The 18,550-nt window shown below is 42.8% G+C and overlaps 1 protein-coding gene across 2 annotated transcripts in view; it reads left to right on the top strand.

Moving 5' to 3' along the window:
- Positions 1 to 11,658, top strand: part of FAM81A (family with sequence similarity 81 member A) — a 40,533-nt gene extending 28,875 nt beyond the window's left edge. For both annotated transcript variants that reach the window (XM_087814532.1, XM_016208513.2), the window contains exons 6-8: positions 6,548 to 6,683; positions 8,353 to 8,545; positions 11,534 to 11,658. In XM_087814532.1, the coding sequence (XP_087670658.1) occupies positions 6,548 to 6,683; positions 8,353 to 8,545; positions 11,534 to 11,658 (454 nt within the window). The remainder of the gene's footprint in view (positions 1 to 6,547; positions 6,684 to 8,352; positions 8,546 to 11,533) is intronic.
- The last annotated feature ends 6,892 nt before the right edge of the window (positions 11,659 to 18,550 follow it).

The following is an 18,550-nucleotide window of genomic DNA, read 5'->3' as shown; positions in this document are numbered from 1 at the left end:
TAGTCAGCAGACATGAACATCTTTATTTTTCTTCCTATAATTTAAAGTCTAGAAGTCTACACACAAGCGCTGTTCACAGAGAAAAGGAGACAAAGCCTGGGGCCTCTGTGAGGTAGAAGATGTATTGGCGACCCAAAAGGTGAAACCCCTGTTGGATGAACTAGGAAAAATTCCACTCCTCACAGACTGTAAGGAAACTTACCTGGCTAATTTTGGCTCTGGGTAGAGGAGTAAAAGCTAGTTCCTGAATATCAGGAGCACACACAACCTTTGTATAGATTTAGAACTATAGTTCACATTACCAAGGGGCTTGAAGAAAACCCCAGAGGATAACTATCTTAGAGTGATCCTGATTCTGTAGTGGCCTGAGATTCCTGCCAGAAGCAAAAGCAAATCCTCAGTCTTCAAGTCTTCCCACAGACAAAGGAAGTCCTGAGGAATAGGAATTTACAGTCAAATATTGTGAAACAGCACAAGGGGAAAAGCCACATAAGTGATCGAGTCAGAAGAAACAACAAAAAGCAGAATCAGTCTTCTGCATACTGTATATATAGGAATTATTGGATAAAATAAGTAGGCATGTTAAATTGTGGAGCATAGCCTGAGGCCCCGTCTGATCATGAATCCCAGCCTGTAGCCCTGCCTGAACTTGGAGTCCAGCCAGTAGCGATATCTGGCCAGGCAGTACAACTTGGAGCCCCACCTGTTCAGGTACAGTTGTAGAGCCCAGCCTGCAGCCCTGCCCAATCATGGAATCCAACCAGCAGCACCATCCTGCCAGGGAGCACAGCCTGCGATCCCACCCAACCAGAGGTAATTGCAGAGCCCAGTTAGTGGCTCCAAAGCACTCTGAAGCCCATCCAGTAGCCCCACCTGGACAGGGAGCCCAGCCAGTGGCCCCCACTGCCTCAGAGCATGGAGAGCAGTTCTGCTCAACTAGACACCTCACGGACATATACAGAACATTCCATCCCACAGCAGCAGACTACACGTTCTTCTTAAGTGCACACAACATTCTGTAGGGTAGAGCATATGTTAGGCCACAAAACAAGTTTTAACAAATTAAAGAAGATTGAAATAAAACCAAGTATCTTTTTTTTTTTTTTTACCGTAATAGTATAAAATTAGAAATCAATAACAGGAGGGAGACGGGAAATTAAACAACCCATTCCTGAATAATCACACGTCAAAAAAGATCAAGAGGGAAATTTTAAAATCTTGAAATAAATGAAAATGGAAACACAACATACCAAAACTTACTGGATGCAGCAAAAGCAGTTCTGTGAGGAAAGTTTACAATGATAAATGTCTACATTATGAAAAAAGAAAGATCTCGAATAAACAACCAAACTTTATGCCTCAAGGAATTAGAAAAAGAAAAAGCAACTAATCTCAAAGATAGAAGAAGGAAAGAAATAATGAAGCTTAACTAGAAATAAATGAAGTACAGAATAGACAACAATAGAAAAACAACAGGAAAAGTAAGCAAAGCTAATTGTTGGTTTGTTTGAAAGATAAACCAAAAATTGACAAACCTTACCGAGGCCACACAAGCAAAAAGAAAGAGGGCTCAACTAAATAAAATTTAAAAAGGAAGAGGAGGCATTACAGCTAATACCACAGAAATGCAAAGGATCATAAGAGTCTACTATGAACAATCATATGCCAGCAAATTGGATAATCTAGAAAAAAATCAGTGAATTTCTAGAAACACACAACCTACCAAAACTGAATTATGAAAAAATAGAAAATCTGAACAGACCAGTAATGAGTAAGAAGATTGAATCAGTAATCAAAAACCTCCTGATAAATAAAAGCCTAGTACCAAATGGCTTCATGGGTGAATTCTACCAAATATTTAAAGAATGATTAATGCAATCATTCTCAAACTCATCCAAAAAATTGAAGAGGAGGGAACACTTCCAAACTCATTTTATGAGGCTAGCATTACCCTGATGCCAAAGCTACATATAGACACTATAAGAAAATAGCCCTGATGAACATACGTGCAGAAATTCTCAACAAAACACTAGCAAACCAAATTCAACAGTATATTAAAAGAATCATATACTAGGAGATTAAAGATGGTGGCAGACTGAGTGAAAGCTACACTGACACTCTCCTGGGACCAAACTGGAATTACAACTAAAATATAGAAAAACCATCCTGAATAATCAACTGCAACTGAAGAGTGGCTGGAGAGCAGCCTCATAACCAAGGAGGAAAAGTGGAGACCACATAGAGACTGGTAGGAAGTGGGGAGGCCCAAGAGGGCTGGCTGGGCTCCCACAGGCAGCAGCTGAAGGTCCGGAGGGATATCTCAGCTGTGGAAGGTTCCCACTATGGACTCTGGGGCCTAAACCCCAGGCTGGGCTTCCCAGCCAAAGCACCAGCACTGAGAAGGGTGCCCACATAACATCTGGCTGTGAAAAGCAGCAGGGTTTCTGTCTGCCAGGGAGAGATGGCTGGATCTGCAGGTACCCTCTTAAAGAGCCAAAGCACAAAGTTTCATGTGCAGCCACTCACCTTGGGCTCCAGCAGAGGGAGGGCAGAGTGGACTGCAGCTGTGTGAGGAGAACCTAGGGTTGTGGGCTCTGGAGATAGAGCTCAGAGGGCACCCTCTGGATTCCTGTGCTGAGTCATTCCTCATACTGCAGAGGACATCTTTCATAGGCAGACATTTACCTTTCAAGCAGCTTTTGCCTGAGTGGGAAGCAATTGCCCCAACCTGCTAGAAAACCTCTGGCCCTACCCTGTGGAGTTTCTACAGCCTGAGGCTCATTAAGAGAATCAGATTAATCAGCCTGCAGCCAGAGGCAGACCTCAGAGTGCTTTGAGTCTTTGCCTGATCTACTTCAGGACCCGGACCTTGGAAAAGCAGACTTTGGTGTGCATCTAGGTCCTGTCCAAATGCACCCGGCACCAACACAGGGGACCTCAAACCGTGGGTTGTTGATAGCTCCAGGACAGGCCAGTCACAAACAGCATCTGACATTGGCCTGCATCAGAGACCTTCCAAAAAGACTGAGAGTCCTAGCAGATCTACCTAATACATAGAAACAAACCCAAACAGGCAGCCAAAATGGGGAGACAAAAAAACAAGCCCCAAATGAAAGAAAAATAGAAGTCTCCAGAAAAAGAGCCAAATGAAATGGAGGTAAGCAATCTAACAGATATAGAGTTCAGAATACTGATTGTATTGTAAGGATGCTCAACAGCATGAAAAAAGTTATGGAAACTATGAAAAATGACCAGTCAGAAATGAAGGATGACATAGCAGAAATAAAGAATACATTGGAAGGAATAAATAGCAGATTAGAGGAAGCTGAAGATCGGATCAGCAAATTAGAAGACAGGGTAGGAAAAATCACTCAGTCAGAGATCCAAAAAGAAAAACAATTAAAAAACAGGAGGACAGTCTAAGGGAGCTGTGATACAACATGAAGTGTAACAATATTCGCATCATAGGAGAGCCAGAGGAGGTTGAAAGTAAGCAAGGTTTAGAGAATCTGTTTGAAGAAATAATGGCAGAAAACTTCTCTAACCTGGTCAAGGAATAAGCCACACAAGTTCAGGAGGCACACAGAGTCCCAAGGAAGCAGAATCCAAAAAGGCCCACACTCAGACACATCATAATTAAAATGCCAAAAATTCAAGACAAAGAGAAAATCTTAAAGGCAGCAAGAGAAAAGCAATCTGTTACCTACAAAGGAGCACCCATAAGGTTGTCATCTCACTTCTCATCAGAAACTGTACAGGTCAGGAGGGAATGGCATGAAGTACTCAAGGTAATGCAGAACAAGGATCTGAAACCAAGGTGACTTTATCCAGCAAGTCTATCATTCAAAATAGATGGTGAAATAAAGAGTTTCCCAGACAAGAAAGGACTAAAGGAGTTTATCACCACCAAGCCAGCATTGCAGGAAATGTTAAAGGGACTGCTATAATTAGAAGTAGAAATAGAAGCATTGTAAGAAATGTTAAAGGGACTGCTGTAAAAATAAGAAATAGAGAAACATAGGCATAAAGAATTAAAATGGTAATAAATAAGGACCTATCAATAATAACCTTAAGGACTGTAAGGGAGAGATCAACAGCAATACAGTCATAGTCATGGACTTGAACACCTCACTGACTTCACTGGATAGATCTTGCAGACTAAAAGTCAATACAGAAACAGTGACTCTATATGGCACACTAGATCTGTTGGATTTAATTGATATTTACAGAATATTTCACCCCAAAGCTGCAGAATATATATTCCTCTCAAGTGCACATGGGTCTTGCGCAAAGGTAGACCACATGTTAGGACACAAAACAAGTCTCTACAAGTTCAAGAAGACTGAAATCATATCAAGCATCTCAAATCACAATGGCATGACATTAGAAATCAACGACAGTAAAAACACTCAAAAACATTTAGACACATGGAGGCTAAATAGCATGTTATTAAACAATGAGTGGGTTACCAATAAGATCAAGAAAGAAATAAAAAACTTCCTGGAAACAAATGAAAATGAACACACAACAACCCAAAATCTATGGGACACAGCGAAAGCAGTCCTAAGTGGGAAGTTCATAGCACTGCAGGCCTACCTCCAAAAGCAAGAAAAATTTTTAGTAAACTATCTAACCCTACAACTTAAAGAATTAGCAACCTCCCTGTGAAGCCGTCCAGACCAGGGCTTTTGTTTGCTGGGAGTTGTTTTATTACTGCTTCGATTTCATCAGTTGTTATTGGCCTATTCAGGTTTTATGATTCTTCCTGATTCAGTTTTACATGATCTCACTTGTTTGTGGAATGTAATAAACAAAATAGACTGAGGAACAGAATAGATCCAGAGACATAGAAACATGGAACAGACTGATGAATCTCAGAGGGAAGGTGGGGAGGGGGGTGTTGGTGGGGAGAGATTAATCAAAGAACTTATATGCTTATATGCATAACTCATGGACACAGACAATAGTGTGGTGAAGGCCTGGAAGCAGGGCAGATGCGGGGTGGAGGGGATCAATGGGGGAAAAAGGGAGGATGTCTGTAATACTTTCAACAATATGGATAAATTAAAAAAAAGAATCATATACTAAGACTAAGTGGTATTTATTCCTGGGATGCAAGGATGGTTCAATATACACTAATCAAGCAACATGATACGCCACATTAACAGAATCTAGGATAAAAATCATGATTACCTCAATAGATGCAGAATAAGCATTTCAATACCTTTTCCTGATAAGGACTCTCAATAAATGGGGTATAAAAGGAATGTACCTCAACATAATAAAGGCCATATATCACAAGTCCACAGCTAACATCATACTCAATGATGAAAATCTGAAAGTGTTTCCTCTAAGATCAGGAACAAGACAAGGGGATGCCCACTTTCACCCCTGCTATTCATCGTGGTACTGGAAGTCCTAGCTAGAGAAATTAGGCAAGAAAAAGAAAGAAAAGACAATAAAATCAGAGAAAAAGAAGTACAGTGATCCCTGTTTGCAGATGACATGACCTAATATATAGAAAACTCTAAAGACTGCACCAAAAAAAAACCCTGTTAGAATAAATGCATTACAGTAAAGCTGCTATGTTCTTGGTCAGCCTTCCTGGTCAGACAGGCTGCAGGCTGTGTTCCACAGTCAGGTGGAGCTGCTGCCTTGGCTTCCTGTCCAGGTAAGACCCAAGAGCTTTGTTTTTAATGACTGGGAAGTTGTGCTTATCACTTCTACCTGTGGTCCCAATGCCCGACTTAGTCATAGGACCACACCTAACTGCAGAGAAGGCTGGGAAATGGAGCCGCTGGCTAGTCAGCCGTGTACCCGGTTCACGTTTGAGGGTTTCTTAATAGGGAGAGGAGGCAGGCAGATCCTGCAGATAATTAGGTGTTTTTACCACAGTGGGTATTTATTTTATTATTATCATTTATATTCTTTTGTCACGTATATTCTTTTGTACTTTTATTACGTTTCATAATAAAACTAATAAAATATAATCAAGGGAAGGCAGCAAGTGTGGAGTGTTCTTTTAAGGTGTTTAGAACGGGAGAGGACCTGAGGAATGGAGGATTGGGTTATTTGTTTTTTTCAATTTTCTTTTTGATTTAAATTAGAAAATGGGGGCAAGAGAAGTTTGGAGAACATTACAGAGAAAGGGAGCCCGACTCCAGTTCTGGGATATAAAAGGGAGAAGGGGGAAGAGCCCAGGGACGTAGGGGAGCCTCAAGGGGATCCAGGACAGTGTCCTCTGAGCCTCGAGCCCTGGGGGACCCTGTGGACTGCAAAGTTTCGTGCCTGCTTGAGTTTGTGTGACTCTGTGACGCCTCCTCATGGGTAGGAAGTATTGTCAGGTGCTTTTCTGTTTCTTCCCCTTCTCCTCCCCTCTTCCCAAAATAGTGCTGAATGCAACTGTAGGAAAAGGTAAGCATGTTATTCTGAGTGGGCTCAGTTTAATGCCGACCTATTTATGAGAAATTTGATAGTCGGAGACTGAGGTGGTTTGATGTCATTTCAAAGTTGTTCGGCCTCTGACTTGCTGACTCTTTTATTTTAGATTTAAAGGTACGATCGAGGAACTCAGTAACCAGATTTTATCTGCACGGAATTGGTTGCAGCAGGAACAAGAACGGATAGAAAAAGAACTTCTACAGAAAATTGATCAGCTCTCCTTGATTGTTAAGGAAAACAGTGTAGGTGTTGATGTTGAGCAATGACCTGGTGAAGTTATTTGGTGGGGGCCTGCAATGTTTGAGTAATACCTAGTAATTTATCATTGATCTGTTTAGCACCACATAAAGCTGTTCCATTGTGTCTTGCCTTAGAATCCACTTCCACGGTTCGGTTCATAGTGATTCTTTGTATTTGTTATAAAGAGAGGGAGCACTTTGATTAGTTGTGGTTAACAAAAGCTAAGTCGAAAATTTTAATACTTACAGCTAAGGTGAATTGAAGTGAAGACCTTAATGACCCAAATTGTCCATCTGCTTTTCTAAGTAAGACAAACAATCACAGACTTCAACCTAGCTTGTTTTAATTTCACAACCTGGTGTAAATAGCCTTGAATAGATTTCTCCCTCCAGGCTCCTCGATCACACTATAACCCTAGTGTGAGATGTCAGGGTGCAACACATAAAGACAAGCCCCTGTTTTCTTTTCCAACTGCCTTCTCCTTTTACCCCCCTCTCCCATAGGACCAAGATTTGCAGAACTGCTCAAAAATCATATTGAGAAAGCCTTGCATATATAGTATTCAAAATCAGTAGACTCTAAAACGGGTACTTGGAGGCAATCTTTTTGGTTTGGTTATTTAGCCTGAGCATTTCCCTCTCCCTTCTCTTTTCTTGCACTGCTTCCTCCTGTTGGACTTTGATGGAGCAGAAGCGACTGGTGCAGTTTGCATCTCTGGCTCTGCTCTCTCAATGCCCAGCTTTTGAATTGCAGACTCGGCACTGAACAGCATTGTGAGAGCTTTGCATGCCATAGCCCACTTACAGCTTGGAGTTTGTAGTCCGGGCCTCCAAAGCTCACCTGCAGACACAAGTTCCCATAAAAATGAAGCGTGATGGAGAGGAGAGGAAAGGAAATGAAAGGAAAGGGGAGGGGAGGGGAGGGGAGGGGCAGAAGAAAGGGAAGGGGAAGGGAAGGAAATATTTACTGTATCAAATATTTCTTTAGGTGTTCTCCACATTTTTATCAGATCTACTGATTGACTTACTGAGATTCATGCTAACACATTTGTAGGCTCTGGGTCTTTGGATCACTGTTATTTTTACATGTGGCTTGGTCTAATAACTAACAGTAAACTCCAGGATAACGGGGCTTAATAAAATAGAAGCTGACTTCTCTTTCACATAGAAGGTGTCTAGGTGTAGGAATTGCAGGGCTGATGGGGTAGCTTGTCAGTCCTCAGTGACCCAGGATCCCTCTGGCTTAGTTGCCAATCCTAGAGAGTGACCATAGGTCAAGAAGGTTGCTAGAGCTCCAGTCATTATGTCTGGATTCCAGAAAAGGCGAAAGAAGGAAAGGGCAGGGCTGTGCCTCTGCTGTCTTTTAACTTTTCCTGGAAGCTGCCACATGCACTTGAACTTGCATCTCATTGGCCACAACTTAATAATCCCATGGCGCCCCCAAACTCAGGAGACAGTAGAAAATGTCGTCTTTATTCTGGGTGACCTTATACACAGCTGTAAATTGGAGGTCTGTTAAAAAGGAAAAGATGAGGATCTTAGGGAGACCAACGAGCAACGTCGGCGATGCTGTTCCCCGCAGGCTGTTGTTAGATGGCGTTATAGCTGATGCAGACGCCACGCAGGCTTTCTTTTTGGAGTAATTGGGTGCAATTCTTATCATGGATCTCAGGGAGCCAGTGAAAGGGACATGGAGAAGAAGCTCAGCCAGATGTCAGCCCGACTCGACAAAATAGAAGAGAGTCAAAAGCAGCACATGGAAGCACAGAGGATAAAAGAAGGCGAGAGGGTGCTGGGGCGAATCAGCAAGCTGGAGCTGCAGATGAGCGAGGACATGAAGGAGATGAAAGCAGAAGTTGATGCTGGTAGGTCAAAGCCCCCAAAACAGCTCTCAGCGTTTATTTTCTATTTGATCTAGAAACCAATTCATTAGTGGTCCCTACAACTACCTATGAACCTGGCTAATGGCAATAACAGTGAAGTGTCCTTAGGTGGTTTTCTAAGCACAGTGGTGCCTCGGTTTTCGAATGTGATCTGTTCCAGGAGACCGCTCGAGGTCTGAGACGCTCCAAAACCGAGGGACCCACAGCCCACAGCTGGGCCTCAGGATCTTGCCCTCAGCGGAAGCCGCGGGGCATGTTCAACTCCCGAGGCGAGTTCGAAAACCGAAGCATTTCCCTCCGGGTTTCTGTAAACCGAAATGTTCGTCCACGGAGACTGCTCGAAAACCGAGGTGGCCCTGTAGCTGTGCTGTATGGAACTAAAGCATCGCTTTAATTCCAAGTACACGAAGAGCCACCGTAAGGGACAGGCAAACAAAATGAAAATCGCCGAGCTTGCAGTTGATGTGCACTTTCTGCAGTGCCACCTACAGAGTCTTTCCTGTTCACAGCCAAGGTCAGAAGGTCTCAGACTAAGCGCACGTCTTTGCTGTCCCCGAAGGCCTCGCCTCGCCGTCCCTGCTGGCTGCAGGCCGCCCGGGGTGAGCGCTTTCCCTCCGCCCACAGCCGCTTAGAGGAAGATGCCAGAGCTGATTTCCCCTCCGAGGCGCTGTTGTAAAAGGAGCGGTTTGATTTTCAGGCTGGGTCAGGGATAGGGAACTAGAACCAGAAAGTGGAAGTTACCCAAAGACACATTTGTAACTCGATGTGAGGCAGGGATTCAGCTGGTCCTCGAACGAGGTCATTTTGTTCAGCAGCATTTAGTTAAAACGCTGATGAGATGTGCAGGAGCTTAGCTCTTGTTTATGCCAGTCAGCCTGTGGTCAAATCGGTTTCATAGTTGTTGTTTTGCTTAAAGTGCAGAACCTATCATCAAATGAGGACTTGCTGTATCCTCAGTTAACAGGCCCTAAAAAGACGCTGGCAGCTTGGCGAGCTGGAGGCCCTTTGTCACGGAAAGTGTTCACGTGGGGGCTGGCTGATCGGGCCAGGAGGGGAACGGTCCTGTCCCAGTTACCTCCCAGCTCCTTCCAGGTCCAGGGTCCAACATTTCCTTCTGTGGACTTGTATTTTGGCCGCATGGAGATAAAAGTACTTAGCGATCCCAAGAATAATTTTGTTGTTACCAACAAAGTTTATTGTTTTATTTAAGTAGAACCCACAATTAAATTTATGAAAGGAGGAACTTGTAAGGATAAAAATGAATTTTCTTCCTTGGTCTTTGGGGCTATTAAAATATGGTATTTAAAAATATGTCTAACTTTGCATCATTTCCTGGGTGAATTTATTATCATTTCATCAATATATCACAATATTTAGTAGCTAAGAAGAAATGCATATAAACCTTTTTAAAATTAAAAATATTTATTTTTCTTACAAAATCAATACATTTCTTAATGGAAAATCATAAAGCACTATATATATATATGTATATATATTTTTTTAATCCTCACTTGATACTTTTTCCATTGCATTTCAGAGAGAGTGGAAAGAGAGAGAGAGAGAGAAAGAGAGAGAGAGAGAGAGAAATAGCGATGTGAGAGAGTCACATTGATTGGTTGCCTCCTGCACATGCCCCGACTCGGGCCGGGGATCAAGCCTGCAACCGAGGTACGTGCCCTTGACCAGAATCAAACCTGAGACCCTCAGTCCACAGGCCGATGCTCTAATCACTGAGAAAAACCAGCTAGGGCAAAAAATATATTTTTTAAATACTCATACCTTCTTTTACCCAGAGGTTATTTTTATGTATATCATTCTATACATATAGTATATACATATATGTGTTTTTCAAATGCAAGCTCATACTATGTATGTTGATTTATAACCTACTCTTTTATTTAGTAATATGTTATATCTTTCCATTCAACAGGAACAGAATTTTTCATATGTAATGTTTATACCTGTTTTTCATAAATTGTCATGTAAAGAATGTTTTGAGCAAAAATTCTAATTTACTAATGAAGACAACACCTTTCAAACATTTATTTTTTTAAACCAACAGGAATACAGAATAGTATGAAATGCTCTTTCGATAAGGAATTTTTAATTTTTCTGTCTTTTTGTTTTGAAATAATTTCAAATTTAGAAAAACCTTAAGAACAGTTCAACCAATTGTTAATATTTTGAAAATTTGCTTAATCTCTCTCTCTCTCTTTCTCTCTCTCTGTGTGTGTGTTTGAATATAATTTTTCCTAAGTCATTTGGGAGTACATTACAGAAGTTGCAATGCTTTTTTATTCTTTTATTATTTCAAGCTATATACCCTAAGAATAAACACATTCTCTTAAATAACTATAGTACAGTGTAATAGTGATAAAATATTTTTCAATAGTTGTCAGCTTTCACCCTTGTTTGCTTTGTAGTAGGACCTTCCCTGGTCTAGGTTCTAATCCAGAATCACACATCATATTCGGTTATCATGCTTCTATATTTTGTCTCTTTTAATATGGGTCAGTTCCTCAGCGATACTGACATCATTAAAGAACATAGGCCAGTCGTTTGTGGAATGCCCCACAGTTTGGGTCTGTTTGCTTCCTCTCAATTAGATTCAGGTTGCAGGTTTTGTACAGAAATCCACAGAAGGGACGTGTCCTTTCCAGGGTACCTCATCAGGGGCACGTGATGTTGGTTTCTCCCAGTATTGGTGACGTGAGCTTGGGTTACTTGGTTAAAGTGTAACTGCCAGATTTCTCCACTGTAATAGTCCCTTTCCCCCTTAGTTAGAAAGTAATCTGTAGGGAGATACTATGAAACTGTGTGACTATCCTATTTCCAGTCAAAGTTTTACTCCAGTCGTTTTAGCATCTATTGATAATTTTTTGCCCAAACCAACGATGACTGTATGCTGTAGAATTTGATCCAGCATTGTTTTTTAATAGTAACTCTTGTGAAATTTACCTCTTCTTAAAGGGTTTACAGCCATCTATGAAAGCATAGGATCCCTCAGGCAAGTTCTCGAAGCCAAGATGAAACTAGACAAGGACCAGCTACAGAAGCAAATCCAACAGATGCAGAAGCCAGAAGCTCCCATGTGAGGGGAGTTGGGACAAAGACCTCAAAGGTGGTTTTGCCAGTGGGTCTGGGAGCTGGATGCCTCTGTAGCCAGGTGGTCGTCGCATTTGGGATCGTTCTATTCATGGCGTGCATGTGCCAAGAAATGTGTGTTCATGGGTCTAAATGTTTACCTTGAGTCTTGAAAACACTCTATCTTTAAAAATATTAAATATAATTTTTACCACTTTATTCCACTTCTCTAAATTCAATGGGATGGACTTTCCTCCCTTCCTGATTTGGAAAGGCTTTTATCCCTTCATTTTATGAATGAAAAGACTTAATTTTACTTCAACGCTTGATGCTCTAGCCAAGACCTTACTATTTTGAAAATGTCCCTTTTAAATTAAGAAACTAATGAATTGTCACAGAAATGTGATGCTCCTTCCCCTAAATTAAGAGAAAGTCCTGATAGATTAGAATTCAACCTTTGAGTCCATATTTGGATTTTATTTCTGTTGTCTGTGCATTTCTTACATGGGTTATCTTCTTGTAAATCTTCTGTTTTTTGTAGGGGGAAGGGACTTACCATTTGGAAAAAAAACTCACCACCTGTATAATGAGAATAGTTTAAAAATTGATAATTGCCATATAGATTGTAAATTAAAATGGAAACAAGACAATTACCTAGGTCATGCAAGGCACAATATCTACATTGACCACCTAGTTATACCAGGTTTTAATATTGAAAACTCTTTTTCAATTATCCACAGCCTGTATAGTGATAGCCATATATTTAACAATGAAATGGTGGTTAACAGTCTGCTTATTACGCAATTCATTATTCATTAGTCATAATAGGGTGTGAGCATTTTTCAGGCTTTCTGACCTCCTCTCTAAATGTTTCCCAAATTGGCACAAAGTGCTGAGGTTTATATACACTTACTGTGTTCTTGTGCCTTGGTTTTATCACGTCAATGCACTGTACCCTACAAAAGTTTTGCGGGCGAAATAGAAGGTATGATAGTATATCAGAATTATGATGTAAAAATGGGATACTTTGTATTTTTTAAATTCTAAATTCTATCACTGTTAAGATATTAACCATTCCGTATTATTAATGAAATAGAAACTCCTACTTTTGTATGGACAGAGAATCAAATTGATATTGCATTTATAACACTGTCAAGAAGCCTTCGTTTTAAGCAACTTTGTAGATGATGGGCATTTTATTTTCAGTCGTCATGTGGATTAGTCGTTGAACATCGGCTCCAGTGCAGTCTGCTCACTCGTGTATGTAAAAACTGGTAATAAGACACACACCGTTCTAAACTGTGAGGGGGCCCAGGAGAAAGGAACCAGGAATGCTTTCAAAATTTTGAAAACCTTTTTTTTTTTTTTTGGTTTGCCGAGGACTCAGGAAAATCAAAGTGTTTTCTATTTTTAGGGTCAATCATAAATGAAATCTCTAACTGGCTATTACTGTTTACCCATGCAAAATATGCTGCTAAAGTACACAATATTTTACCCTCAATGGCTTGACAAAAAATTTTTTTTTTTTTTTTAATTTGGACCTGAGAAGTCGTATAAGGAATATGTCATCCAATACATATTCCCTTATTTTGTCAGGAACCTTTGCTTCTCAGCATAGGAAGACTATTTCCACTTAACACTGAAAAAAGGTTAATGCTCCTTTGCGATCAGAAAGTGGATTTCTCTTTGTGGTGGAGGAACCATTTTAGTTCAGTTCTCCGAGTTTGAAGCACAAGCCACGGCGCCGAGAGCCACGGGCCCTCCGGCTCTCCTTCCTCTGGGGTCTCAGAAAAGGGAGAATCAGCACAGTGGCTCCTGGGGAGACGGGGGCACGGGATCCCAGCTGGCGATGGGGAGGGGGCACCGAGAGCAGGTGACCTTGGCTGTCTGCTGAGTTGCTCAGGCACTTCTGACGCTGCCCACTCCAGGTCCTGAGCTCAGCAGGGGCTCTTCGCCGTGGCTTCGGGGTGCGATCTCGACCTCCTGGGGAGTTCACAAGGCCACTGGTGCCTGGGCGGCCCCAGACCCCGCAAGTCAGAGGCTCCGGAAGGTGGGTCGCAGGCATCCTGGTGTATCAAGGGCCCGGGTGATTCAAGCGCTGGGGAGGTTGTGAGCCTACTCTTATCACCAAAGTTTAAATGAGAATCAGCTTCTGTGTTCTTTCCTTTACCAGAAATTTGCAATAAAAAGAATAAAATTTCCAAATGAATGTGGCTTATGATTTTTGAAAGTCTTGCAGTGCGAGGTAACAATCTAACTGGTAAAATGCCGTCGAAGTGCTCCTACCTTTCCGCGGAAACCCTGCGGCTGCTGAAATAAAGTGCTCTGCGCCCTGGCACACCAGCCGGGAGCTGGAGCCACCGGAGCTGCTCCCTCCGAGGGTCTCCTAGGCGGCCCTCGCCTCCAGAATGGAGCCAGCAGGCGGGTCCCAGCGCGGGCTGTGTGCTCATGCCGCACTTGGTGTGTGCTAACTCCCCTCGTGATGATAACGAGGAGCTGAGCACTAATCAGTCCCCATTTTACAGGTAAGAAAACCGAGTCACCTAATGGGTAAGCAACTAGTGAGTGGGAGCCAGGATTCAAACCAGGCGGCTTGCTTCCGCGGCCTGGCTCCTAACCAGGGTGCTACCCTACCTCTAAAGATGCATCCTCTCTTCCCACCTACCTGACTTGCCAGGCCACTGATTATAGTGCCCTCTCGATATGGCCTTACGGTTCCGCCATCTGAGTCCCTTTGCTTTTTAATGCCCCAGTTCCAAATACCTAAGACAGGCGATCTCATTAGCTTTGCTTGGGCCAGATGTCGTCCTCTGGTTGTATCGGGGAGCAAGGGGAGTGGGGTGAGTTGGTGCCACAGGGATATAGGATCGTAGGAGTTTCACCTGCTGAGCTTGGGCTGTCCTGGGCAGGGGACTGCCAGATGGGTTGTGCTGGGTGAGTCCAGAGCAGAAAGGAGAGATGGCTCCTCTAAATTGTGGTTGTCCCACTAGGCCTTCAGCCTGAAGAAAACCACAAGCCACTCATGACATCCTGGAAACTCAATAGTAATAGGTGGAGTTCTTCTGTCCTCTTTTAGCTGTGTGACCTTAGGCAGTTCTCTTAACCTGAGTCTCAATTTTCTCATCTGTAAAATGGACATTATAATAATTTAAAAGAGGAAGCACTTTATAATTTTCAAAATACTGAAGTAGTTTATGCAGTATTGGGTATCGAATGGTGAAAAATGGGGTGTGGGAGGGGAGATATTAGTGGTGTGACATAGAAAGTAATGGCAGTCCATGTCTTGGTCCAAAGTGTTCCATTATCTGCTGGGACCATGGTTGGGAAGTGGCTGTAAGCTCCAAAGAAAATGTATTTCAGCCTGAGACCTAGAGGAGCGGTAGAGCTCAGATGAAGAGATAAGTAGACTGGACCAGAAGGGGGACAGTCCCTGACTGTGGGGAAGGGCCGGGCAGAACCTCAGGCTAGTTAGTCTCATCGCTGGAGCCGGCATGGCCTCCCCAGGCCTGAGCCTGGGGTGAGGCACATCTACTGGAGGGGCCAGCATTGAGAGGGTTGGGGTGGGTGCAAACAGAGCTGGAGAAAGGACAACCTCCACATCTGGAGGGATTAAGGCTGACTCGGAGGCCAAGGGTGCAGAGCCCAGAGTTCAAGTCGGGAAATGAGATCCAGAACAGGTGGGCTGGGCCCGAATGGCCAGCTGGCATTTGAGGCTGGTTTGTATAGACTGGAAGAGCCAGTGTGCCTGGGCTGGACTGACAAAAGATGTGTGCGGTGTGCAGGCAATCGTGGGCTCTGTAGTAAGGAAAAACTGGCAGGTGAGTTCAGAATCGCACTGGATGGGGCGTTAAATGTATAGAATTACAGTTATGATCATGTGTAGTAGATTATAGTTCTCAGTCTGGGTTTTGGGTTGTTAAATCTCAAAACTTTTTTTTTTGGTCATCCACATAAATCCAGAGTTGGAGGTCTCTAGATATTCTTTTATATAGATCCCTGCACGGCAGACCCACCTGATTCTTAGAGTCAAGATTCTGGCTGTGATAAACAGTCTCAGAAATGTCTCCCAGTGACCCCCACCTCCCGGGATTCACCCTGCTGTACACTCCGTTCCCCTGGAGTGTGGGCAGGACTTAATAATGGGCTTCTCATGAACACAATGACAGAAGTAATGGCTTGTCACTTCTGAGATTATGTTATAAAAGGACTGTGGCTTCTCTCTCTCTCTCTCTCTCTTTCTCTCATGCTGGGGGGGGGGGCAAGCTGCTGTGTAAGCAGCGTTATGGAAGGCCATGTGGTGTGGCAAGGAACGGAGGCCCTCAGCCCAGTGGCCTGTAATGAACTGACACAGACAGTCATGCACCCATGTTCATTCCAGCATTATTTACAACAGCCAGAAGGTGGAAGCAACCCAGATGTCCACTGATGGGTGAGTGGATAAGCGAATGTGGTACATACATACAATAGAACACTATTCAGCCATAAAAAGGAAGGAAACTCTGACACACGCTGTAGCATGAACATCATGCTAAGTGAAACAAGCCAGTCACCAAAGGACAGATATTGTGTGATTCCACTTGTATGAGGTACTAGAATAGACAAATTCACAGAGACAGAGAATAGCATGATAGTTGCCAGGAGCTGGGGGCAGGGTGGAGGACAGGAGTTAGTGTTTAATGAAAATGTTCTGGTGATGTTTGCACATTGGTGGGAACGTACTTAATGCCACTGAAGTGTACACTTAAAAATGGTTACAATGATCAACTTTACGTTTATCTTACCACAATAGAAAAAAGAAGAGGATTCCTCAACCCCCAAGTCAAGCTTTTGTGTGAGACGCAGCCCTGGTGGCTTTACTGTCACCTCATGAGAGAGGCTTTAAGCCAGAGACACCAGCTCAGCCACGCCCATATCAGATCCACAGAAACTGAGATCATGAATATGTGTGGTTTTAAGTCACTGCATTTTGGGTTTGCTTGTTATATGCAGCATTAGATAACTAAAACACTGGCACTAGGGAATTGTGATAGAACTATTTTGTGGAAAAACTTATTTCTTATGCTACAAATGATATATTATTTCATATATATAATCTCATTTAATAGACATATTTTCTGAGCAGGAAATGATCTTAAAATGTATACTGAGGGGGCACTGGGGCAGGGGAGGGGGTGCAGGAGACAAAATAAACCCCTTAAAGATCCATCCCGGAGGGAGTGAAAAGGTAATAAGAAAGATCTGGGGGCCAAGGACAAGATATTGTGTGTGTGTGGGGGGGCAGTTACTGTAATGCAGGGTCTCTCTCCCTCGGCACTGCTGACATTGGAGTCAGGTCATTTTCTGTGGGCCATCCTGGACACTGTGGAGTGCTCAGCAGAAGCTCTGGCCCCACCTACTCAATGTCAGGAGCATCCCTCAGCAGTGACAACCACAGATGTCTCCTGACATTGCCCAGTGCCCCCTGGGGTGGCAACTGTTGCAATTTAAGTTATTGTCAACAATAAGAACCACATCGTGTGGGGCACATAGTAGATCCTCATTAAATTTTTGTTGCATGCATAAAAATGACCAATGCATTGAGAAATTTTTAAAAATGTATACTAAATGGCGTATATACCTTATCATATTTGACCTTTGTAATTACCCTTTTTGGTATGTACTATTATTTCCATTTTTTGATGGAGTAGATTATGGATGGTCATGTAGCTAATTCATGGAGGAACAGGGATTGAATCCATATCTGTCTCCAAAGCCCACGTTGCCATTTGGCTTCAAGATAAGCCAGCGCCCAAGACAGTGATTCTTTCAATATCCCACAGCTGTTTGGAATCAGGACACTGCCTGGATCAGTGGTACTCAAAGTGTTCCCAGCCCAGCAGTATCAGCATCACTTGGGAAGCTGCTAGAAATGCATACTCTCAGGCCCCAGCCCAGACCTGCTGGGCCGGAAACTCTGAGATGGGCTCAGCAATCTGCTTTAGCACACCTTGCGCACGATTCTAACGCAAGTTAAATTTGACGAGAGCTGCACTGTAATACAGTAGCTATTATGCCACATGTGGCCAATACATTAACCTGAATGAAATAAATTTAAAAATTCAGTTCCTCAGTTCCTCAGCCACATTTCAAGTGCTCAGTAGCCCCATGTGGTTAGTGGCTACATATGCACAAATGAAGAGCTTTTCTATTATGACCAAGAGCAATGGTTTCCTCACCCTTGCAACTCTGTCGGCTTAGACTGAGCTTTGGACCTGGAATTTTCCTCCAGCCTCATCTCCACAACATTATGCCAGTTGTTCCTATTCGAGATGATTTCCCAGGTCTTTGTTTATGAGATTTTGTCTTGTCTGCCAGTTCTGATCAGTAGATATTGCTGCCTGGAGCACTATATTGAGAAGGATGGGAAGCTGGTGCCAGACTCGGGGGAAGAGCCAACATGTGTCAGCCAAGGGGAGGGGGGTGGTTGCCTGTCTGCGGTGTCTGTCAGGGTCACACAAGGACAACCCCTGGCAAGGGGTTGTTGGCCAGGGACAGGGATTCTGATGTTCCCTGGTGAGAGGGACCTGGCAGGCCTGGGACTAGGGTGGGGCAAAGTGAGACACTCACCTTGGAAAACTTAAAACTCCATAATTAAGATAAATAATATGTGAATGCAATAATGCAATTTTAAAAGATTTTTTTAAAAGCACAATGAACAAAATATCAAACCTTAAATAAGACTGGATCCAGCTGTGGCTGATGGAGCCATTTTGAAACTGAAACAACAACAACAACAAAATGTGTGCCCCTATATATAATTTTTATGTAATTTTATTAAAATTTTTGACATTTTGTTCATCATGGAATTTTTTTGGTTAACTTGGATTTTTAGAAATACTGCCCTCAAATATTATTTCTCTTGAT

The sequence above is a fragment of the Miniopterus natalensis genome, chromosome 1 (genome assembly GCF_054644295.1).
Source record: "Miniopterus natalensis isolate mMinNat1 chromosome 1, mMinNat1.hap1, whole genome shotgun sequence".
NCBI lineage: Eukaryota > Metazoa > Chordata > Mammalia > Chiroptera > Miniopteridae > Miniopterus > Miniopterus natalensis.
Note: the sequence above shows the minus strand (reverse complement) of the source record. Positions and strands in the feature narration are given on the sequence as shown.